This window comes from Helicoverpa zea, chromosome 11 (genome assembly GCF_022581195.2).
Source record: "Helicoverpa zea isolate HzStark_Cry1AcR chromosome 11, ilHelZeax1.1, whole genome shotgun sequence".
In the NCBI taxonomy this organism is placed as follows: domain Eukaryota; kingdom Metazoa; phylum Arthropoda; class Insecta; order Lepidoptera; family Noctuidae; genus Helicoverpa; species Helicoverpa zea.
In genome coordinates, this window is record NC_061462.1 from 2,865,158 (window position 1) to 2,891,557 (window position 26,400).

The 26,400-nt window shown below is 34.3% G+C and overlaps 3 protein-coding genes across 3 annotated transcripts in view; 1 reads left to right on the forward strand and 2 right to left on the reverse strand.

Annotated features, from left to right (window-relative positions):
- The window catches only part of LOC124634628, a 35,827-nt gene extending 18,177 nt beyond the window's left edge, over positions 1-17,650 (forward strand). The window contains exons 3-5 of the mRNA XM_047170283.1: positions 7,459-7,578; positions 9,941-9,989; positions 17,143-17,650. Coding sequence (XP_047026239.1) covers positions 7,459-7,578; positions 9,941-9,989; positions 17,143-17,187 — 214 coding nt within the window. The 3' untranslated portion in view covers positions 17,188-17,650. The remainder of the gene's footprint in view (positions 1-7,458; positions 7,579-9,940; positions 9,990-17,142) is intronic.
- Positions 17,651-19,534: 1,884 nt separating this feature from the next.
- LOC124634417 (mucin-17-like) lies at positions 19,535-24,030 on the reverse strand. Its single transcript, XM_047169990.1, has 4 exons — positions 23,890-24,030; positions 23,530-23,681; positions 23,207-23,366; positions 19,535-22,937 (listed from the first exon to the last, which is right to left on the reverse strand). Exons 1-4 carry the CDS (start codon positions 24,007-24,009, stop codon positions 21,282-21,284), a joined length of 2,088 nt encoding a protein of 695 aa, XP_047025946.1. The 5' UTR covers positions 24,010-24,030; the 3' UTR covers positions 19,535-21,281.
- Positions 24,031-24,352: 322 nt separating this feature from the next.
- The window catches only part of LOC124634670 (C3 and PZP-like alpha-2-macroglobulin domain-containing protein 8), a 38,943-nt gene continuing 36,895 nt past the window's right edge, over positions 24,353-26,400 (reverse strand). Inside the window, exons 12-16 of the mRNA XM_047170332.1 lie at positions 25,895-26,183; positions 25,422-25,820; positions 25,166-25,275; positions 24,923-25,068; positions 24,353-24,549 (exon numbers count right to left, since the gene is read on the reverse strand). Of these exons, the coding sequence (XP_047026288.1) occupies positions 24,353-24,549; positions 24,923-25,068; positions 25,166-25,275; positions 25,422-25,820; positions 25,895-26,183 (1,141 nt within the window). The remainder of the gene's footprint in view (positions 24,550-24,922; positions 25,069-25,165; positions 25,276-25,421; positions 25,821-25,894; positions 26,184-26,400) is intronic.

Here is a 26,400-nt window from a genome sequence, read left to right on the forward strand (position 1 = left end):
AACGAAATTGGTGTTCCTCTTGCGTCAATTTCCCTGCCAGTAGACTACGTTTGAATAAATTCTCTTTTTTAAGTGCTTCTTTTTTGAAGTAGGTAAATGTGGTTTAGAGACAAAAATCTTGAATGTTTGAAGAAGTTGGGCCATTGTGTAAATACAAGGCATGCCCGTGGCGTACGTCGAGCGTATTAAAAATGTAACTTAATTTTTTAAATTGATGTTATTACAAGCCTAGGAGAGTATCGAGCTTAATTAAATAATATTTAATGTATAAATGAAGTAAAATTTCTTGTTTAAATAATATGTTAAATAATCTTTTCAAATCTGCGTATTCAAAAAAATAATAATTTTGCATGATTCATGATTCTTAAGACGATTCCGATGAAAACGAATGATGAAAAATGAATCGTTTTTTGACATAGAAACTAGGTGTATAAGTCCAAAATGTAATACAGTTACATACTTTAAAGTTTTCTACGTGCGCACAAAATAGGGTGTCCAAAGGATATGCACAGTTAGGGACTTTACCAACAACCCTGTTTCCTAGACCAAGTTAAAGCAGAGGACAGTTCCTTATTACATACCAGTGTGGTCACACAATTACAGAAGTTTGCTAGTACATTCTATGAAGTTAATGTTTGACGCCTTTGTAGGAGACGATCTTGTTACACGGACTTACATACGCGAATCTATAGTAGTTTTGTTTTAGACTAGACCCCGTTGACTTTTTACAAGTTTTATTATTTACGAATTAGAAAGAATGTTACTTGCCAGATGTCGGCAGATAGAAGAGTATGGAAGGAGAAAACATGCTGAGCCGAGCTTAAATACAATTGGGATAAGGGCAGGAGGATGATGATGAATTTGAAGGAATAATTTTCGAAGTTATATAGCGTTTTCATCTTAAACATACCAAAAGCGGGATGGACAGACAGTCAGATAGATTTAACTAAGTATTTATGACATAAATAAGAATGGGGTATTCATTTAGAACATTGTTTTGGTTCAGTAGACTAAACAATCTCATAAGAAGATAACGATCCCTAATATTTATCCTGGACTAAAAATATGGTCAAAGTTCATTCATTATTAAAGCTAAAACAGCTTTAATAATCCCAATTAATTCCAAGAATAAACAACGTTTACGAAAATATCATTTTCATAGGTACCTTTAGTGGTATTAAGTTTCATAATATGTCATACTCATTCCAAACAAATCCTATTGTTAGATGTTATTGTTTATGATTTCCCAAAGGATCGCAGTTTTTTTTCTTGTAAAGAGATCAACTACTTATTCACTTGAAGGAATTGAAATTGATGGGTATGATATCAAACTATCAAAGGTATTTGAAATATATATATTTTTTACAGTTTTGTTTCGGGATGTATGAGGTTTTTAATAACCATCATGATAATGGTCCAGGTTGGATGGCTTTAAGAATGGTGTGGTCTGGTTCGAGGAAGCAGTCCAAGGTGCTCTCTCTTTTCCCTTACTTCCATAGTCCCATGAGACAGGAACTGAGCCAGAAAACCTGCACAGTAATCTCATTTTCCGACAAAGCTTAGTAATTTAAACTCATATTCTTAATACAAACGATAATGTTTTCCGAGTCTGAGTGATTTGGTTCATTTTTAAATACTCCTAAAATGACTGCTGATGCTGAAATTATGAGGCATAAAATTGGATCATTTATTCAAAAATGGTGGTGAAAAATAAATGAATAAAAATAACAATACTATTTTTTTCTTTATTTACATAGATATTTACAATACATATTTACAATTAAAATAAAAAACTATCCTAGTCGAACAAACAACTAAAAAGCGTCAAAAAATTCGTCCCCATCGCTGTCAACTGGGAGGGGTTGGATCGCCATGCTGATTCTTTGTCCGAGGTAATAGCCAGCCTTCTGGTCACGAGAAGCGTCAACCAGCCGCCTAGAGAGATCTTTAAATAGAATGTGGGCATTCGGACCCCACAACCCGAGGGTTTCAACCCCAAACGGTTCGAAAATATAGTTTCCGACAAGGCCACTATATTTCCGCCGCTTGAGGTTACAATACTAATGAAAAATAAAGACTTAAAGTTCATACGAGAGAGATGAAGAATAGGATAATCTCATAAAAGTAATGTTAGGGTAATTTGTTTACGACAAGTTAATTTTCTCGATCTCGAATGTCAATGTCCCTTAGGCAATAACTTTGGTCTAACACCTCATGATTTTATCAAAACAAGGTTTTTTGACTTAAAAGAGGCCTAAAAATTATGACATTCTAAATTGTTACTTAACTGGGATGGGAAGCAGTACATATTATTAAGAAAAAAATCATAAAAATGCATTAAATTTTGCGCTAAAAGAGTATCTATTATACATACAAAAAAGACTGCATTTCAGTTGAAATGTCTACAATACTACTATATGGTGTTTTAGTCGTGTTGAAATTAAGCCCCATTTTACACCTACGGAAAGGGTGCCGTGGGTGTGACATATGACTTAGGATTATGTCCAGCAAAACATGTACGCCTACCTATTTAAATAACTATTAAAGCGCTATTATTAATTTCTTGAAAGGAAAGTCATGTTTAAAAATTAAATATTACTTTGAGGGACAAAATAACCGATTTGATATTTCTATTTTTGTGTGTTTTGTCTGGTTAAATGTATGTTATCTTAGACAAAATCGACCTTATATTTTGTCTAGAGTATATGTGAAACTTGAATAGAAAAGTAGGTACTAAAACAGGATAAAATGACTAACTGACATTAGGAAATGAATAAAAATAAATGGGCAGGATAAAAATTTATTTAATTCTGTACATTATTTGGTTTTTTCCGATGTCTAAAAATAAAAATTTATAATGCAAAAGTCAATTCAGAATCGTATACTAATCTCAACCTACGCTTCGGCACAATAAAAGTATTCAACGCTTCAGAAACTTGGCTTTATAACAATAAAGTATTTCTTTGTTAAAATACTTAGTTGCTCTTCGGGGTGAATTTAAATTAGCCGTTTTGTATCCTTTACAATGATTTGTTAATGTTAGGAAAATTCATGCAATTTTGCAGTTCGTATTTTGTACGTGACGTTTCTAGCTCCATATTCAGTCTTTGTTATGCGCTTTAGTTAGGGCCCTTCAACGCAGATAATGGTCGGTTGTGTGCTGAAATCGATTTTACGTTTTGAAGGATAAATAGCAGTAGTTTTAGCTGTCTGTTGTTTTTTGACCTTATATTTTTGTATCGGTGAAGTGTTGAAATACATTACATACATTTGAAGTTTTATTTTAATGACTATCGATAAATGCTGTTTCTAGAAAAATCTATATATTTTTTCCAGATCACAGGTTTTCTTTTATGATATTTACAGTTTTAAAGCTTTATTTACATAATTTCATCTTCTACTAATTTATCTACCACTATAGAACAAACTATGCCAAGCTGAAACATGCATGTTTGTTTTCAATCAGAGTTCCGTACGCCATGGGATCCAATAAAACCCTATGAATACAGATCGACTGATTTACCCTAAACTTCAAAGGTCAGTTGAAAAAAGAAAAACATTATTCCGACTATGGTAAACCATAAAATAAGCCTATTTGTTAAAATTAATAAACCAGTATCACTGTAATTATACCTAAAGGTATCAAAGTAGTCACCAAATCATTTATGTAAATTTGTTCAATCTACATAATATAATAAGCAATCAATAAGAGTTTCTCAACCATCCGATATTATACAGCCAGCCGAAATAGGCAGCAGACATTGGAAACTTACTGAATGAAGTAGTACTTTTACGTGGTAACTATTCAGTAATCAGTGCCGGTACTAAAAATCCGATGTAATCACAAATTCGCGTGTCAAAGAATGATGGGACTCATACTTAGTCAAAGAGTCTCATGTCCAATTTGGCTTATTACTGGTGCTTACAAATGTTTACGATGAGGCCGATTCCAGACTTTACTTACTTTTTACAATGTACTGTTAGAAGCTTTTTACTTACATCAGTTATGTTTCTGCATATAAAAATGTTTTACCTACAGGCAGACCTTTTCTATACCTACCTAATGATATAATATTTATTTCATGGAAATGAATTTTATTGCATTCAGAGTTTTCTAAACACACACACAGTTACATAGTTACAGTTTACTTTATTATTTCTTCAATTTAAACTTTGCTGTAGTATTCTTTGGAATCTGCAGTTTCATCTCATTGTTGGTTTTGTAAGTGGCTGTTTTAAATTATTTAGAAAAAATGTAGGTTTCTATGAGTGCAATAAATAATCATCAAAATTCTTGCCCACATCAACGCAATGAATGTTTTTAACCTTAGCTATAGCTTCGCTTTTCTGGCAATTATCTAGAATTTGACACGTAGTAACACTAAACCTATTTCAAGCTTATACAATTAATAATTTTAAGTGCATAGTTAGTTGCCTTAATTTATTCTTGTCACCTGTCAGTAACCACGTTTACACATATTGGGTCGACCGAGAGATTGTTTTGAATGGCTAATCTTGTTATACTTAGCTTAAGTTTATACTGAGGAATATTGATTTTGGTTACTTGGCACGCATATGAATTACGACCTAAAAACTTATTATTATAATACACTGGCTCTTGCGTCTGTTTCATCACGTCCTTACACTATTAAGCCAAAAAGAAAAATTGCTTTATACAAATGCAAAAAAATTGCAAAAACATTTTTTTTGGAATGGACTTTAAAAGTTTTCCGCTTCCATTCTTCTCTGTTATGTTCACTCCCTTCATGAAGAAGTCTCTAGTAGAAACTTGCTTATTCTTATTTACCTAATTAATTCGGAAAAATACATCACTGCCTGCGCGGCTGTTACATCTTTTTCAAAATTATGTAAAACTTTTATTCTATTGTACCTATTTGATTTATAAAAAATACAAATACTGGCTGTCCCGCATCAACTAAAAGTACGTAGGTTATGCAAATATAGTCTCTCTGCAGTATCAAATGATTCATGAAACCGTATCGTTTATAACTCGTTAAAACTGTGAGAATTAAAAAACAAAACACTGTAGTGTTTTTTTTCTCACAAACATAATTTTTTTTTTAACTTTTTTCCTTCTATGTACTTACCTTATACCATTATGGTGGGGTCAGCTTTCCTAATTTTTCTCCACTTCGCTTTATCCATGACATCGCTCTCGGATATTTTTTAATATCATTACTTTACGATATTAAAATACATCAGAAATCCCGTGGTTGGAGATTTGTCTTACTGGCCTTTGTTTGCCAATCTGCGATGACGGAAAAGTTCCACAGAAAAAAGTTTCCCAGCTTCACATTTGAAATCGAGATTACTTGACGATGATTTCATTACAAAGATCTGTCATTGATCATTTGAAGGGACGGATGAATGAATTTATTAGACTAACATTTAAGTATTTTTGTTTTAGTTCTATTGTAATTCCATACCAAAACTATTATTATAGGTCACTTAAAATTCATTCTCATCAAGTTTGCCTTAACTGCTAAAACAACTATAGATTTTGTCCAAGTTTTAGTACCTACTTTCAAATAGAAGTCTAAGGAGTCCAACAATTTGATTAATAGTTTTATGAAAATAAAAGCCAAAATAACTTCACAGTTAAACCTACCTACTTCACAGAAAATTTAAGAGAATTTGGATTCGATACAATCAAATTGGGATATTCTCAATTCGTGAAATTGCAATTACATAAATTCAGCTTTAAGAGTATAATTAACTGTTTCGTAATTGCGAAAACTTTAATGAGGCTGCTAATTAAAATTAAGGCTGATGTGTTGGATATAAAGAAACCAACTTTCATATTAAAAATAATTTATTTTTCGAATATTCAAAATATCTCTGATTAGAGTCATTGGTTGGTGTCTGAGCCAAAAACTAACATAGCCCAAGACGCCGCCTAGAAAAATTAAATGAGTTAAGATGGGTAATGACGTACGTTCGGAGAGGGCCATTTTGCGGTTTGATGTCACAAGAATGGACGAGCCGACGAAAATGACCTGAAAATGAAAAGAAAACATTCCGAAACACCAGAGATGTGCTTTAACACGAAACTACCAATACCTACCTACAGGTTTCACATACCTTATTTAAAGGGGGCTAACAACGTGATCTCTGATATTTCTAAATATGAACTCAACGAAAGGTTACTGAAGCGAATGCAAAACCAACTCGGTTTGACCTTTTGCGAAAATATTGCACCACGGCTGATGACACCACGCGTCAAGTGTTTGATTAAGATAAACTATCGTCAGTTAAACCGTGTTTATATTAACGGTTGGTTGCACAATATAATGAACGATTCGAGTGTCGCGCTAATTACGCGATTTGTTGAACTGTTAAGGATATTATCGGGTTATCATAACTTATCGTTGGCGGTTGCGGTGGAGGCTCGTGACGCGGAATATATTGATATTTCCTCCTTGATTGTGTTCTTGGCAAGATGTGATATTCCTGGAAGACACAGTCTTTCTACATATATGCTGTATGCTATTAGTTAGTTTGTTTCCTTGAAAGCACTTATTTCAAGAACTTACTGGTTTGATAAAAAGGAAATTATTAGATAGCATATTAAAATTTATCGAGGAAGGTTTTGATTCGGGTACCTACATGAAGTAGTTCTTGCAGGATGCCCGCTACCACAAACTAACCTTACAATATTTTTTGCATCATTTTTTAATAAGAGATAATGATCTGAGGCCATTTTAAAATCCTTTAGTTTGAGCCTGAGACATGTGAAAAATAAATCTGCTTCTTACAATATGTGACGCCTTGCAATCTCGTTCTTCATTCTCATTCCTTGACAATTAAACAACGCGAGACTGTTCCAACTTCTTAATAACTTAGAGTATGTTGATATATTATTCATATCTTGCTTTCATTCTTTATGGGAACTTCAAAACACTCCTAACGGTAACCTCAGTTTACGATAAAAAGTATGAAAAACTTTGTAGACATCAGTTTATTACCGTGTACGTACCTACGTATCACGTTATTTCGTATTCAGCATAAGTCTAGGAATCTGGAAGGAAGATTAGAGAAATAAATATGATTGTATAACAAAAAATGTATTTTTCAATAAGTACCTACAGTTGTAAATACAGGCTTCGGTTGGCTGAGTCAGAGGCGACGAATTGAATACACGGTGGGTTTTGTTATGGATTATTTTCGTTGCGTTGATTAAAAAAAAAATGTTTTATCATCCCCAACTATTTCTTTGCATAGCAAAGCGCTTGGTAAATGGATTAACGCCCATGTACGAACGAATAATAAATTAGATTTTTTAAACAGATTATTTTTCATAAACCAAAATTAGAATAAATACGAATTAAAACTAAGTAAATAACACCACTTTGATACGGAAGGAAAATCTATCGTATCTTGGCCGTGTTGAGTAGTGTTGTTCGCACGATTGTTATATCGATATCGATATATTGGCAGGATTGACCGCCGCGACGTTGCGGACGAAGACCGCGTCGATCCAGACTTGTTAAATCGCGCAGTGCGGCTCCTCGTGCTGCAGAAATTAGACAACATTTACTCCTACCACACCCGACCAAGGTACGATAAATCGATGTTTCCCTCCCATCATCGATAATTCTGCGCACGTTCGTTTTCGATGTTTCCTGCATGCCTTATTCCCCTTGATTATTTGTATGTTAGAGGGAAACAGTGCCCTTTTCCGAATATAAAAACAATAATCTTCAATAAACAGTTTTATGGCGGGTTTTGCGAAAATAATAAAATACTTTTTTACGCACATCTCTGATTGGCCAATGATTGCGTGGGTGGATAACAATATAGGAATATAGTAATTTTTCGGCATAGGCCAGTAGGAAATGGTGATTGAAATACAAAAATGTTTTAAATATGTATATTTTTGGTTTTTAGAAATGGACAAGGTACCTACTCAGATTGACTCAATTTGTATAAATTATATAGAAGAAATATTTAAATAGGTTTAGAATATCGATAGATTTACTTAACTTTTTGCGACACTACAGCACTATTTTTGGTATTTGGTATTAAAAAAATAAAGATGCTGTCATTGCGGAGCTAAAGTGTCAAGTAGTGAAACAATATTCCTATGCCTGAAAAAAGCCCAAAAAGCATTGACAATAAGGGAGTATAATTTTTACTCACTGCACTCTGAAAACTCAAATAAAATTGCGTTTAAAATATCACCGATGCAAACCACTTTAAAATATTCTCTGATCTATGAGATTTTAATTCAAACTCCACTCCCAATTTATTATTACGCAAGTTACAACTATAGTTCGGCCATTCAGAGAATGCGTTCCTGACACGTCGCGATTGAACTGACGACGTAACTACATTCATTGATTATTGATATAATAATGTTGTTTTAATGCTCCTCAATTGTTAAAACGGTAAACAACCAGCAAAAATATTTTTATCGTAACTGCAACGCCATTGCAAAGTTACGTCGTCAGTTCAATCGCGACGTGTCAGGAACGCATTCTCTGAATGGCCGAACTATAACAAAATAAACTTTATCTGTTCCAATTTGAAAATGGAATAAAACAAAATGTCACTTTACAAAACCAAATAGTTAGTTCAAAAAATAAACAAACTCAAAACTTACCAGCCAGTAAAATACGAGTAGGTATCATCCCTCAAATAGTATTCAAAATAAGAACAAAAACACCCACGGGTCCCCGTATACTTTTCTACGTGATTGATCCACGTAATTGCAGGTATTCAGAATTCAAAACTCAAAACGTCAATCAGAATAAAAAACTGCACGCTCCGAGCTATCAAAGAGTAGTTTCCAGAGTCAAAATTGCAGTGTAAACGTTAAATTCTGTTTCGGACGGGGATTAAAGTGACGTGAAATAACGAGTAAAGGGTACGTTAATAAACTATACCTGGATAAACAATGCGGTTTTTGCATTATTCAGATATTTTGGTAGAGCTTCTCTTTGTTCACGGGTTTACGAGTTAAATGCATCGCGTATTTTGCGATCTATCTTTTTTTTTGTGTTCATGCAACAGTTTATATAGGATAAGGTTTTTTTTTTATACAAGAACAGTTAATACCAAGTCTTTATGCCTTTTAAGATACAATGGCACGGTACACGGTATCGAACAAACATTTTGCCAAGTCATGCAATAGAGAAAGATTATTTTTTCATCAACTGAAAGCTAGCAATTTGAATGGCAAAATAATTGTTTTTTCACGGTGTTTTGTTATTCAAAAACCACCGATTTTAATTTATACTGCCTATAGCCTATAGCCTGGTTTTATTCTAATTTATACTACGACTTCCCACTCAGAGTTAGGGCTCATATTTTTTATCTCAAGTGTTACATCTTTGAGATAAATACATTTTCATGATAAGTACTTTTTACAAGTACGACTGTGAGTGGAAATTATTATACTTACGTTAACAGCTTTGAGACTAGAAGCTACGTAGATTGTTATAACAGTTATCGAGATCAAAGGAATGTACTGAAAAAAAGCGTAAGTGATACAAATTAGGATAACGAAAGGGAAGCTACAAATATCAATAAATTGTGTTAGAATTTGACACAGATTTTCGAATAAATACTTTTTCATTTTAACCTTTTCCTCACTGGCAGTTTTAATTTTTTTTTAAATATTTGAACGGGATGACCAATCGTTCGAAATACAAAACTGAATTTGAAAGTCTTTTGTCATCATTCCGAATTTGATTTGAAAGTGAGTTATGTCTTTGATATCGTCATTTTGCTTACGATATTGATTGACAGATCTTACGGTATTCGGCTAAGTTCCGAGGTAGGAATTTAATGTTAAATTGTTTTGGTTCTAAGGGTGTCCACTAATACTATTGAAAAACTGAATATGACTAAGAGTGTTTATTGCAGTAAATACTTCCTTGTTTAGAATATTATTGAAGCCTTTTTATATTTGTTGCAGGTTTGGCAAACGCTCTGATGCCTACACGAACTGGGCCAAGGATCTCGAGGTAAGTTCACTGAAAACTAAAGGCCTAGGTATATATATATATACCTACAATCATTCTCATTATTCATTTCTTCCTCTTCCTCCGAGCCTTGTTCCCAAACTATGTTGGGATCGGCTTCCAGTCTAACCGAATGTAGCTATGTAGCTGAGTACCAGTGCTTTACAAGGAGCGATTGCCCTATCTGACCCCCTCAACCCAGTTACCCGGGCACCCCAATACCCCTTGGTTAGACTGGTGTCAGACTTACTGGCTTCTGACTACCCGTAACGACTGACAAGGATGTTCAACAACAGCCGGGACCGACAGTTTAACGTGCCATCCGAAACACAGTTCTCATTATTCATTTCACACCTAAAAATAAATACGAAATAATTCAGAATATTTAGGAAGTCAATTAGTTACGACACTACGTTATTGTCATAAGAAATCTATAGGGAATCAAGTTTTGACACCTCATAGAAATGTGTCAATTAGTAGGTGTTGTGACAAAACCCAATTGTTTCCGGAAAGTTAAATAGTAATTTTACAAGTTATAATTGATACATGATAGTAATTAAGTGAGAAATGAACAATTTACCTATACAAAACCAAAGATTAAATTCAGCTAATCTTGTATTTTAGCAGGCTTTAGGTATAGTCCGTATTTGTAGTGAATATTTCAAGTTAAGAGTACCTAAGTAGGTAAACATAATTTCCTTGCTGGCAGTTTTAAAAATTCGTTCTAAATAATTATCTGCGTTGACAAACACACCTCTACTATTTATGGTTTACAGGACTTTCAGGACGAAATTAGGGACTTTGATTCTTAATTCAATTTCTTAATTAACTACCTTGATTAGAAGTTTGGTAACTCACACGTAATTAGTAAAGAACTTCAAAGCAAAATTACGAAAAAAGCTAATTTTCTTATGTCTGTAAGTTATGTAAGTATTATTTTTAGAATTAAAATTAATTATCTATTTCTTTTACTAATTCCGTAGACCTACTAAGTCTAGCTTACGGTCGGCGGGTGTTTCCATAGCCGTTCTTATTTAAATACTTATGACAGTAACAGTCAGTAACAGAAGAGTCGTGGTGGCCTAGTGGGTAAAGGACCAACCTCAAGTACGAGGGCGCGGGTTCGATCCCAGGTCAGGCAAGTACCAATGCAACTTTTCTAAGTTTGTATGTACTTTCTAAGTATATCTTAGACACCATTGGCTGTGTTTCGGATGGCACGTTAAACTGTAGGTCCCGGCTGTCATTGAACATCCTTGGCAGTCGTTACGGGTAGTCAGAAGCCAGTAAGTCTGACACCAGTCTAACCAAGGGGTATCGGGTTGCCCGGGATACTGGGTTGAGGAGGTCAGATAGGCAGTCGCTTCTTGTAAAGCACTGGTACTCAGCTGAATCCGGTTAGACTGGAAGCCGACCCCAACATGATTGGGAAAAGGCTCGGAGGATGATGATGATGGATGATGATAGTAACAGTCTCTAGGCTGTCTATTCGGCTTTCATGAAAAAATTCTTATAGCTTTCCTGTTCGGAAACTATTGAACCGAATTAAATGAAAGATTCGAGACTATCTGTAGACCTATAATGCTTACAATTGGGGTACGGCAAGTAATCCCCAAGCTAAACGGGTGGAACCGCTGGGAACATTGTAACATACATAATTATTTAGTATATGATCATAAATCGTTTTTTTTTTCTATAAAGAACCTTCTTCATTAGCTGACGTGGACTGTCCTTCTAAACAAATTCTACAAAACGAACCTTTGTGACAATCTATTTTCAACCTGGAGGGTTTTCACAAAAATCTGTTTTCACTGAAGTCTATAATTATTACATTCTATATTTAAATGAAGACCTAATTCCTAAAACAATTCTGACACGACATGGTTTCCGTAAATAATTTCCAATGGAGATTCTATTACCGTTACTAACACGTGTAACCTCTTGTAATGTGTGTGTTTGTTTACACAACGGTACGCAACGATAAACATATTAGCGGGAACGATAAACTGATGAACACCGATATTAGCTGTTTCTGTTCATTTGTAAGCACCTAGTAGGTAATGTGATAAAGGTATTTGAAAGTCTATTCGTTAGTTTGTGGGTGAACTTGACTTGAAGCCTTATTTTGGTCTAATAGCTTAAGTTTTCAAACACCTTTCCGATTTATGATCATATATAGGCTCGCCAACATTTTACTATGTATCATAATATCTACAGGTAGCGCTCCAAACTACGTTATATAGGGTTTTTTTTATAATTACCTAACGAGCGATTTATCCCTTTTTCTAATACTATAATGAAGAATAATATTGAATTTTCCAGAAACGGTATAATCCATACATTAATAGACTATTCTATGAAGCTTACATTGAACTTATGCTCACCGTTTTTTTAGCTTTAACCAGCAAAAAGTCCAGTTTCCAGGAAGACTTTTAAATTAAATTCCTAGTTCGATGGTCAGATATTTAAAACGGTTTTAACATTCCCTTTTTATTCTGTGCTAGAAGACAGACACAGATTAATATTACAAAAATAATTGAATAATTCTTTAGTTACATCGATATTTTTGTCAGTTTTACCAATTCGTTAAATTAAAAATTACTTTCTTAATTTATAAAACCAATAAATAATTCTTACTATAATCGTTTTTCGACAGGATAGTACATACCTACTATAAAAAATATGGTTATTCAAATTCGTTTTTCAAAAGTATTTTCACTTGAATTTAACGAGCGATTGAAATTCCGTCAAACAAATGATTAACGCAACAAATGCTGTTCTCTAATAGATAATAAATTTTAATGGTTTTATAAATTAATTGTTTAGTAATTTGCAACAGAACGGAGCGGTTTTACCATTTATTTTGTGTAGGAAGATGAATGGGCGAATGATTTTATTTTAGGCACTCGTTAATCTAAGCTCGCTTTTTATGAAAGGTTATAAGTCCGTCCTTCCGTAAATATTAAAAGACATTGAATTGAATGTCCCTTTTCGTGGGTGTTGAGTTGTTGAGAGCGACTAGGGACTACGAACGTCATAAATAAGTTCAAGAGTAGGAAAGAGGCACCCTTTCTGTTACAGATACAGGGTTTTAACGTTCACTATTTTATATTTTTTTATTCAAATATTTTGTTGTGAATTTTATTAGTTAAATCAATAATATATAAAATGATTTATGATATTAATAATTTATGTTCATTCTCAACGTAAGAATGATAAAAAAATATTTTCAATTCAACAAGCCCGATACACAGATCATCCAGATATTGTTTCATAATTTAGCTAGAAATAGCAGCATTGTTTTGTCTATTCTTCACATCGGTACCCTCCTACGTAATCTTCAAAAAATATCAATTATACCAAACATGGAGTCTATGTTATCTCACATCAAAAAGGATAATGCCGAACTCAAGTGTATCCTAAATCACTTATGGTCCCTGTAACCTTATAAGGTCCAATCATTTGAAGTACACTCGAGTTGATAAAGTTTGGCACTCGACTGTACCTATTATGCTGCTCTGTTATCGTCAGAAAAAAGGAATTCTGGTAATTTCTAATGGAAGTAGTGTTTTGGATGTACTATTTTGATACCAGAAAACTCTCACTTATCAATATCGCTTGGTTGTAAAAAGTATTTTTTTTTGCAAGCAAATAATTTAGAGATACTTACCAAAGTATTGAGCACTAGTCAGGGTGTAACTAAGTTTAAACCATATTATTTATTATACTTTATCGTTTCACAATGTAATTTTACTGTTCTAAAATATTTTCATAAATAACTATTTACAAGTATGACTGATTAATTTAAATAAATTAACAGCAAAAGCCTAAATATTCTTACTTAGAAATCCAAAGTGTCCTCAGAAATTAAATTTAAACGCCTGTTTATAGCGAAACATAATTTGTTAATTAAGTCCTAATAGTTAAATTGTGCTTCGGTTTCTTTTGATCATTTTGACCTTTGGTGTTGCTCTCTGAATTAATAATGAGGCCTAAACAAACAGGACTGTCGTGTAAATATTATGTAAGTACTTACTGCACACTACAAACTTTTAGTCGGCCGACAGTTTGTTTGTGCTAAGGGCCGGTTCATATCTGAATATGCGTCGCGTAACGCCAGAATAGACAAATATACGATAAAACGTTCAATCATTCACACCTAACCAACGATCCGCCAGTTCGCCGATCATACATTTACTATCCGCTCCACGCATTTTCCGTCCGATATGAACCGAGCCTAAATCAGTATCGACATGAATGAAACTACGCACGTAACAACGATCAGGCATTTAGCCGGTATCTGACCGACTAAAAACTTTCATCGAATTAAGGACTTTCTTAAGAAAATATAAAAATATTTTCAACCGTTAAGGGCCAACTGTCGGGCGACTGTTTAGTCTGCAGTATGCTTGTACGGTGAGAGGTGTTATTATAGAATTAGGTGTTTATACATTAGAGCTTTGAGAAGGCGGAATAGCTGAGCGTTTATTCAAAAAATTGGGCTTGTTGCCGGCTATTTTGGCTTTTCATAAACACAGGCAATCAAAAGAAGTGGTTGAAAATAGACTTGTTGATAAGCTGGTTTTCGTAATATGTTTTTTTTTTGGGTTTACTTTCGAAAATATCGACATCCAAAAGTAGGACAGAAAGGGAGAAATGGAATACCAAACAAGCGAATACTATATAAAACAGTTAAATTGGCATTAAACCCTAGAATGCTGCAAATACCTAAACTATATAACTCTGTAGGACATGAAGGCGTTTTTGAGATAATCCATTACCATTTCTCATTACATTAAATTCCTATTTTCCAAAACAAAACAGAAGTCACAAAGATTTAAATAATGGATATCAAAGTACTTTTTGATATGAAAATAAAATCATTTCGTATTTCAATTCAATATCCTTTTATAGTGCAATCGTTCCAAGTAGGATTTTATGCGGTTATTCCTTTGAAGAATCAACATTATATGACAATATTGCTTTTCAGTGTGGATTTTATTAGGTTATGAGATTTTATTTGCATTGAGTAGATGCGTGTTAGTATTTCTGTTGGTGTGAAGGCTTTATGAAGTTTTAACGCAATTTTCCAAAAAAAAAAATAATAATGAGGCATATCGTTATTTACAAGTTTCAAAGTAAACTTTTATATACCTCATCATCATCATCATCATCAGCCTATCGCAGTCCACTGCTGGATATAGGCCTCTCCAAGTGCACGCCACTGAGATCGATTTTCAGCTTCTCGCATCCAGCTCCTGCCAGCCGTCTTGCGCAAGTCATCACTCCACCGTGCCTGAGGATGTCCTACACTACGTTTGCCGAGGCGTGGTCTCCACTCTAGAACTCGTTTACCCCAACGGTTATCGGTTCTTCGGCTAATATGGCCAGCCCACTGCCACTTCAGCTTGCTGATTCGGTGGGCTATGTCGATGACCTTGGTTCTCTGACGGATTACCTCATTTCTGATGCGATCCCTCAGAGAAATGCCGAGCATAGCCCTTTCCATAGCCCGCTGAGCGACTTTAAACTTGTGAACCAGCCGTACCGACAGTGTCCACGTTTCGGCTCCGTAAGTCATGACAGGTAGGACGCACTGATTGAAGACTTTTGGCACTGTGGAGCCTAAAACTGTGGTACCTCTAATAAACCATATTAATACCTATAATTTGACATCTTTATATCTCGAGAAGTTATATATAATGTATGTATGTATGTACCAGTGTGTATGAAAAAATTTTTTGAGTCAGCACTTGTTCTCATTTCAAAGCCGCTAATTTGGCGAAAGCCTAAGTTTGAATTCTTATTACTTAATATGTACCAGCTGTACCAATCAACTTAATTTGTACCTACTCATTAAAATAGATGACAAGCCATTACAGGTACGTGAAAAAGACGGGACAAGCAATTTAATTAAATTGATTATAAGTGTATCAAAGTGAATATTACTTTTTATTTAGATTTCTAATAGAACCGTTCTAGTAAATATTATGACTTCCGTAATGTTAATATTTTCATTCATTAACCTAATAGGTTTAACAGTCATTTCCATGATACAAATTAAGGATATAAAAATATTGGTTTAAAAATATTAGGTTTTAATTATAGAAACAGATGACACGAATACGGTTGACATTTGAATAGGGGTCATCTGAGGTTATTAGCAACCAAATGACCTATCATAAGCCTTTAGCTGATTACTGACTTATTACAAGTGCATTTGATTAAATGTCGATTGAACTGAACTTATCAAAATTATATGTATAAATACCGTTTCGTAATTAAAATGTCACTTTTACACTTTTGGATAGGTATCGTCCACTAAATATTAAGCCGAACTTTCTGTGCTCGGGGTCCCGGGTTTGATTCGCTTTGCGAGTTTTCAAAAACATTCACAAAGCAGGTCGATATTGAGTTGATTTGGAAGTGCCAGGGAAGGCACGTAAAGCGGTGTACCCAGTAGCAGTCCTTGTTAAAATTCCATGTCAGAGACCATCAGGTGGATTTTAGAAAATTCTGACACTAGGCCTTATTAGGATAAAACCAGAAAAGAAGAAATCTAAATATTTTCTGGCTTTGAATATCAACGGAATAAATTATCTGGCAATGAAACGGTCATAAAATCGAAGTTTTTTGTCCAAAAAGAGCTCATACGTATCATATTCTAGACCGTAGGCGTTTTTAGTACCTAATTCATATATGTTATCTGTTATGCAAACAATAGTAGGGGTATGAAATTATTATTGAATTTCAATAAAGCTGCGGTATTGGTCGTTAAATCTAAATTGTTTCACGCTAATATTATTATAGAGTTTAATAGATTCATTACAATAGAGCTTTGGATAAAACGATGAATAAAATAATAAATGTATAAATTAGATTATAGTCGTATTAATTGGTAAAATATTATATTTATTGAAGTAAACTATATGTAGTGAATTATTAAACTTGCTAATTGTTTCTGATTAGATCTTTTAGATTAGATGCAACAATAATTTAGTATTTGTTTCGATAAAAGTTTTATTGCAAAAATAATTGAGTCTCGTATAACTTACAGACAAGTCTTTTTTTAAAGTTAAGTCAATAACTAGCCTCTTTTTTAAACAATATTTGCAGCCTGGAATTTCTGTAATTAAGCTTTGAATTATTGTTTCAGAAGCCGGACTTACCTGCCTGGCTGTCGTACGCCAGAAGGAGATGAGGAGTGCAACAGTCTCGGGATCCATATAAATAACCATGTCATTTAAATCAATGTTCGTGATTACTGTTACAGTTCTAACGTTTAAGTACCACATTCCAAGTTTTATCCTTTAACGTGTACGTTATACCCCATTTCACATACAGACTCGCGAGTTTGCGTTTCGACTGATCCGAATTTGTTTTTGTAATTCGAATTTATTGAATTGGTTATTCATTTATTTAATAGTTTATTATTATTTATTGAATTGTAAAATTTACTGTATTTTTTATTCAGATTTCGAGTAAATGTATAGTTGACGGTATTGTACCTTATTGTATTTACATATTTAAACGATACCCATTTTGCATTCTTCCTAACTTAAGAGTCATTAAATCATAGAAATTCAAAATAACAATGTACCTTTACGGATCAAATATCATTGTAATGTTATGAATAAAAGCAATTGATAAAATGTAATATTAAATTGTTTGTTTTATTGCTATCGATTTTCTATTGACGTGTGTTTGTTTATTTTGAATTGAAGACTATGTAATAAACTTCTGTTTTGGTATCTGAAAACCTTGAGTGTCATGACTATCTTCAGCAAATTAGCGATTTTACAAAAGCCTGTCTACAATTACCCTTCACCAATTTCAATATTGAAACTATACATAAGAATTGTCAACACTATATTGTCATGCAGTCCCAATAAACTACTAACAACTATTTAAACTTTGGTATTCCATAAACTTTATGAATCATAGTTTTGGTAGTTGACTATAAGATTTCCAAACCGACATGAGTTAATAATGTCTCGTTCTACAATATATTTTAACCACTATGAGCTGTATTGTAGACAGAAGGCATTCGAATTTCAAAATGAAGTTTGGCAAATAACTGAACCGTATTATTGTTGGTAAGTTGGCGTCAAGATACCAAAAACAATTGAACATCTTTTGTTCAAATATGAATAATATCTTTTGAATAATTCCTCTCTCTCAAGTCTATAACAGAATTACGGTATTGCGCATTTGATGTGGCAAATGAACTCAAAGTTTCTTCAATCGGTTGCCTAACTATCAAGAAATAGTTCAAAGCAGACAATTGTTTACTTGTAGCACATAATGAAACAAAAGAACAGTTTGACAAATAAAAAATACGTGTTCGACGAATCAAGCAGTCGTTTATACAATTTGTAATGTTTGTGGAGTAAATAAGATTTTTTTGGTAAATATCAATGTATCTAATTCGATTGTAGGTACACGTACTTAGGTGGAAGTATGCTCAAATGGTTGTTTTCTTTGTAGTGAAAGGTTGAATTTTGATAAATAGTGTCAATGATTTTCACTCCTGATTTCACTGAAGAGGCACATACTAACCTGGTTTCAGCCAACCGTTTTACCTACGTCCCGTAATGAGATCTATTTCGCACAAGAGCCTTTCCTTGATATGTAGATAGTCAAAATTGAAATATTTTTTCAAATCAGGCCAGACAGTACCTAGTTCCTGGGTTCACAGTGCCATAAATTGGTGAAGGAAAATGTGGTCGTTAGATTTCCACCTTGAGGAGGCTTTATGGTAAACTAGATCTGATGCCATAGAATTGATTGACCGCCATGAGTTAGCATCAGTCTACAAGATCAGACTTTTGCGATACGATACATCAGTGAAGAATACGATTTTATGGGATGGAAAATAAACTAGATTTTAATGTATTATTATTTTTATTCCTTCCTATAAACTAAACCGTTTCAGTACATCGAGGTATTACTTATTAACGAATGACTAGCTTACTCTTTAAGCACAAACATTTAAAACTATTCTTATACAATCAAAATGAGATCTTTTTTATACATAATTATCGAAAAATTGACGTTTATCCACCGCGCAAGCACCTATTTATCATACAACCTTACATTTATACATTTAAATCGTGCTTAAATTATTTTTAGAATCACCTTTTTCATAAGAATTATATTATACTTTCATAAGAATCCTGAAGTTAGTACAAATTATGACATGTTTTTTTCTACCTCTAACAAGTTTATCTCTCAACTTAACATTGCTTCTCCATCTCCATCAAAACCTCTAGATCCCCATATTATCCTTCGAAAAATCTTATAAAGTTGCTACCTAGTTGCTACCAGCTGTCATTAGTAGCTAGGTTTTGAAAATATTTATCTTTCAAAGGTGACCGGCTATCCTGATATGAGAAGGTTTCAATCGAGACCGATTTACCGACAGTTAAATGGTAGACAAATTTTGTCAAAAACAGATTTTAAATAATCACTCGAATAATTACCGGAGCGTACAGCTAAAGATTTGCTTTACTTGAAAATTAATTTCATATATGTACTATTCTAGATAATTCTTATGAATAAGGGGAGAATAGGTACTATACATTTGTATGTCATTCTAAGAGACACCAGGTCGCTTTAAGGGACGCATCGGTGCAACGCCTAAAATATTTTACTTACAAGATACAATAAAAAAAGCTATACGTGGAACTTTATCTTAAATATTTACAATAAAAAGGTAATTTTGTTAGTTATAGAAATTAAGAAAAGATTTGCCATTTTTGGAAATACTAGTAATTATAAGGGGAGATTACAGGAGTCTTTATAATATGGGAAATTAGAAAGATAGAAAAATAATTTTCAAAAAAGAGTTCGATTATTTCAAGTATATTGTTATTACACTTTAATAATAGGAGATAAGTTCTACATAAACTCACAGGGAGATTCATTTCATGCATACAGTCATACAAAATTGAAATCTATAGAACTACAGGAACGCGGAATTGTGAATCATTAACTAGATCTCAAAAAATAAACAGATTATAGACACAAACAGAAACTGTCTTGTGCTGAATAACTTTGTGCCAGCGCCATCTACTGTTCGTTTCAAAAAACAAATGACAGCTTAAACAACAGAGATACGTCAAACAGTAAAACAGAAAATTCGGGCAATCGGCGAAAGATGGCGCAAAAATCATTGAAAAACCAGATACTCGGGTGGTTTCTTAGCTTTTAGGCTAGTTTTAAGAAAACTAATACAATAATCAATGATTCACAATCCCTAGACACAACATAAAACATCTAGACAGCTACTAGAACTACGTTTTACATATAATAGATACAGAAGACGATAGACGGATGGAAATTCTGGGGCATTAGCATTACAATTACATTTCTAAGACACTAGTACTTCTATTTATACTAGGGGGTAAACGATTACTTTGGCAATTAGAGATCCTATTTACATTACAGAAATCAGAGGTCTAGTCTAATAATAGGGCTACCTTCTTAATTGTAGATACGCCCAAAAATCCATTCGAAGAAGATTGAGGACAGTTTTATTTGGCAGGAAGAGAGAGAAAAATATTACCATAGATATAGTAGACAAGGCTCTTCTGTTAAGTCTGTTAGAACAGTACAAAAATAATATAGGGAATCAGGCAGCCCAAAATGTACTGAACAGCGTTTCTAGCTCTACTAGATTTAAAGCAGCATCTAAATCGAAGCAGAAATCCAACCAATAATCAGTATAGCTTACTCTAAACTACTGTTTACATTCCATTGGAGACTACAGAACCGGTAAATAGGTTATCCTAAGATTAGAAACCCAAAAAGATTGCTTTTGAGCAATGAATTCACACGTAGAATAGAAGTCGTAGGTCACAGCGCTTTACTTAGTCAATAATTAGCTTACACTTAATATTTACAGCTCATACAATCGTTCATACAAGTCATTCAGATGAGTGCAATACATACTAACAATCAACAATAAAAGTGCTTTAGGAATCGTGTTTGAGATTATCAACAATTTGATTGTAGGATCCGGTAGGTGCCACGAAGAGTGCATCTTTTCAAAAACAGCAAAGAATTTTCTCAAAAATTATTAAGTGGAAAAGATTTTGAAATGCAGTTTGATGAAGTAAGAAATCTTCTGACACTAGAAGGAGTAATTGAAGTAGTAATTAAAGATGATAATAATCATGTACTCTCCGTAACACCAACTCTTCGTGAATAAATACAGGTTTCAAGTGACATACTGTGTTACAAAAATATTTATACTGAAGTCTTTGTATCTTATACATTATATAACAATAAAGTTTATAATGATCGGTTGTCATCTACATTGGACGTATTATGTCCAAAAATATTAAGTCTATTATGAACATGTAGTTTCTCATCTAATTTCGAAGGATCATTATCAGAACCTTCTTTTAGTAACTCCCATAGATTGTTTTTGTCTAAAATTTCGAAACCACCTTTATTTTCGGGAGCGATATCATATTTAAGAGCTTCTGACAATGTCTTTGAAGTTTCAGAAATTGGGGTTGGCGGTATTTTGTGTATCTCTTTGTTTATCGACTTCATTGTTTTTGCATTATACTTTTGAGGAATTGTTTTCTTTTTCGTCTTATTTATGATATCGGAGTCGGTATCTTCGCTTTTGTTGTATTTTGTGGCATTGTGAATTGCGTTAATTAGCGGTTTCTTAATTTGAGTAATAGCTTTAGGCTTCTTTGTTCTGTAGTGTATTGATTTGATGTTATTGTTGGTGATTGCTGTTATTGTATGAGGAACCGTTTCGGGATGTAGAAAGACAGGTTTTATTGATTTTATTGGAGTCACTGTTGTAACGTCGTTGTTTGTTATTGAAACCGGTTTGATTTTCTTTTCTACTGAGGAATTGTCTTCTTGAATTTTCATTTTTGTGATATTTGCAACTGTGGTGTTGTTCATACTTTGAGTTTCAATTTTTGTTTGATTAACAATGAAAGCTACCGGAAGAAGAGGGTTTTGCACTTCAGGTTTTTGTAAAATAATTTTATGTAGTGCTTTGTCTGTTTCCACAGGAGTTGAATCTTGTTTTGCGACTTTTTCTTGGCTATTGATTACCTTCACCATTTCAGTTGAGGTCGTGACTACTTCAGTAGTAGTAGATGTAGCAGGAGAAGTTGCATTTTCACTTTCTTTCAATTTCAAAAAGAACTTTTCATGTTTATCACCATATGTAGCCTTTAGAGTCCCCTTTCGTCTTGGCAAAGGTTTTTTCTTTATTTCATCTTTCTTTGGTATCTTCGGCAATACAGATTTTGGAACGATAAGCTCTCCATTAATCTTTGGCAATAGAGGTCCTATGTTATTATTCAGTTCTTGAGTTTCAGTTGTATTCAAGTATGTGACAGTTGGGATTATTATTGGATCATCAATACTTTCGATTTTGATTGTGGTATAGGTCTCGGTTGAGGTTTTATCAACGATAGTAGTTTCTAGCGTTGTGGCGATTTCCGTCGTACTGGATGAAGCACTGAAAGCTGTTGAAGTCGACTGTTGCTCAGTAGTCGTTATTTCTTCAGTTGTTGAGGCTTCTGTTGTACTCAATGTAGAACTTTCTTCAGTAGTAACCGCAGTACTTTCAGTGACCGTAGTATCAACATTTTCTGTGGAACTTTCGGTATGATCATCATAATTCTTTCTGAATTCATAATCCCTGCTACAAATCCTGCCACACTCACAAATATTGTCAATGCTAGTGCTAGTTTTGAGGCTAGCTAGTTCAGTTTTGTCGAACCATGTGATAAAATCATCGTCAGTGATACCTCGCAGTAGTGGGCTTCCTGGCCTCGCGTGGAAGAACGTTTCGACTGCTAAATCTGGTCGTGTTGATGGGTAGATCTTGGCAAAGGCTGGTCTTAAGCTGGTGATGACGAATTTGGAACGTACTTCGTATGTTACGCAAACGGGGCACGTTGAGCTGATCTGTAACGGGTAGTTGATTCGTTAGTAAAAGTTATTATAGTTAGTTACTTTTTTGCCTATTTACTAGATCTCTAGACAAATATGCAATGGTGCCTTGTATGCAATGGGAACACGAATGTGTCTTTTCAACAGATATCTGAATTTCTTTTTTTTTTATTATTATTTTCAAGGAGTTTGATTCTTAAATAATGAGTTTGAGTTTTACATAGGTAATGCTTTTCGATTATGGGCTTTCAAGAAGTTTTTAACGTGTTTCTTTCATTACTTACATTCGCAAAGACGAACCACACAGATTCTCCTCTGGATCCATAGTGTAAATCAGCAAAAGTAGCTCCATCTAATACCACTGGGTTTACTGAATGCAGTTCATAGCCAGAGAACAGAGACGATTCTAGGCGAAGAATGCCTGAACGCTCCTTGCCTTTCCACCTGTAAATAAAATAAACCTTTAGTTGCATAAAAAACTTTTTTATTTACTTTTTCAAAGAATTCAGGTCAGGTTCTTTTACCATAATAACTCGTGGATAACCACAGCACTATTAAAACAGCACTGATTTTAATTTAACTATCTATATCATGCAAGTGTACTTACTTGAAACAAGTCTTTATGATCAGAGTTGGTAGATTTCCTTGCAAATCCTCGATGCTACTCCTCTCAGGACGAATCTCTTCGATAATAGCGGCTTGGATATTTAGCAGAGCATTTTCAGGTTTTGGCGTGTAGGTGGAGTAAGTTATTGTTCCCTGAAAAGATAACAATCCGTTAATGAAATGTGTTTTTTTGCAGTTTGCGTCAAATACCATTTGGCTCATTGTGCATTTGTTCGTGTTGAAAGGCTTTGCTCGTCGAAGTTGGCTGCATAATAGTAAACACTTATGCGTTTGCGTGAGGCGTCAAATGGCTAACTTAGAGATACTGTGAGAGCAGTGCCTGTATATACTACATAATCACCTGAACAGTAGCACAGCCCGCGCCGGTAGCGTACACGAACACTTTAGTGGGCAGGCCGGGCAGCTGCAGCGGCCGCGGGGGAGTGCGAGCGCGGAGTTCCAGCGTGTCTGTCAGTTCCATGCCCGCTGTCGCTAGAGATACTGTGAGGGCACGGTGTCTGGAAATAGAGGAATGAAGATCAGTAACAGTTGGAAATCTCAAATGACGATGATGAGTGTTGTAAAGAAATTAATGTCATGGGAAGCGAAGTGGAAGAAGAGGATACGGAAACCGGACCCGTGAGACGAAACAGACCCTAGAAAGAAGAAGCAGAAGGTGTCTTCTCAAAGTACTTCGTAAAACGTCAATTTAAATGGAATTTAAGATCCTGAGCTTAAAGCAAGATCATATTTTTATGTATTGTCATGGATATTTTAGGAAAAAGTTTAGCTAAACAATGCCAACTCCACAAAAACATATCTCCTCACCTATCATGAGCCAACGCAGCATACTGAGCAGCAGCCTTAGTAGCCTGGTAAGCTAGACTGGGATGTCGCTGCAGCGTCGAAGCCCGGTAGTACAGGAACCGCGCCGCCGCTTCACCTTCAGCTAATGCGCCGCGTGCGCACGCTGCGAGGAGAACTCGTACTCCGGCCACGTATTGTTCCATTGTTACTGCTTCTGTAAATGTGAGATGGAAATGTTTCAGTTAAGTTGAATTAGTTTGTTTTGATTACAACGCAACCTTCAGGAAATCATTGTGAATTTTAATCCAGAAAGGTAGCTAGTATGGTATAACGTAAGCAGAAAAACTTCATAAGAATCAATCTTTCCAAACGTCCAAACGAGAAGATTATATTAATTTTGCATTCTACAATGCATCTTTTGTAACTATTTTGGGAAAATATTCCAATCAAGATCATTGTGAGCTTCAATTTTTGTAACACCCAATTATGTAATCACACCTCGCTGCTTTTCTCACGTGATAATTCTTAGGCTAACTTCTACAATATTTTATCATTTATTTTTGTTAAATCCAAATTCAGCTCCTTACCGTAAGATGTCGTCTTTATATTCCTGGACGTTTCTTCTAGAAGCCAATCAGCAGCATCCTTCCTTGGTGCTGGCCATCCGAATTCACCTTCTTCCGTTGTTGACGCATTTCTTAGAATAACCAGTGCTTCAGGTACTATTGGACTCCTGAAATATACAATGACGAGATCATGTAACTTCTTAGTGACTTCAACTTTAGCTGAGAATTTGTGTGTGTTTACAGTTTTAAACAGTACGTACGTACCTTGCAAGGACCAATGCCAAAACAGTTGCAGCTAAAGCAGCAGGTGAAGTTAAATTATGTAGATTATGCTCCAAATAATTTTGAGATTTCTTCGCTACATCTGCATCGAGCTGAAAATAAAACGAATCATTAACAAGAAAGATAAAACATTTTTCATTTATTTTAACAGATAAAAAAAATATGCAGATCAAAAGTCTTTATACCTAATAAAGACTTTTGATCTGCATATTTTTTTAAAAATACTCAAATATTTTACCTGGTTCTCCACACCAACTTCAAGCAAAGCAACCAGAGTCTCAGCAGTCACTTCAACTCTCCTCTCCCAATCTATTTCTTCTTGTGTCATATTGCCATCTTTATCATAATAGTAATACTCATTGACATCAACCTCCTTAGCCGTACCATTAGTTTTAGTTAAATCAACTGGGTAATAATCTACTTCTTTATCTGCAGCTAAAGGAGTGAAAGAACCATCAGAATTCTGTCGCTTCTGTATCCATTTTTTGATGTTCTGAAGTAGTTCAGGGTCTACGGGGTAGTAAGACTGGATTTTCGTTAAAATTTCTAGTATCTTGATGGTTGATAAGTGGCTGCTCATTCCTGGATGGTCGCTGAAGGAATTGTCGCTCTTGCGGAAGGACAATAATACTTGAACCTGGAAAAATAATATTTTATATCAGCATTATTATTTCCCATGACACTAACAAATTAATTTACATTTATACGTACTTGTTCAGGCAGTTTCCTCAAAATCCTTTCCCTCTCTGCATCATCAACTAAATGAGGGATATGTTCTAACGCCAACAGCGGTGCCAAACTAGCTGATGCTGCAGACAGTTGGGAATCCCTCCATACTTCTGCCCATTGGTCAGTAGAGTCTGTTTGAAGACTGTAGAGAGGAAGATGTAGGCCTCCAGATACAAGAAGGGTACCGCTTGCAGATCCTGGGACCACGCCGTGAGGTAGACCGAGTTCCAAGACTTGAGAGAAGCCTGCTTCTTCGTTGAAGTTCCAGATTCTGTAACATTAATTAACGAGATTAGTTAACGTTAATAACGGGATAAAGTAGACTGAAATTCTATTACTACGATGTTCGACCATCTTCTTTAGTTATTATCTGTAAGTATATTTAATCCGAAATTAAGTAAATAGATGATAATTATACTTTGATGACCATAATTTGAGATATTGAATTAATACTTTTAAAGCGAATACTTCCTAATCAGTCCAAAATC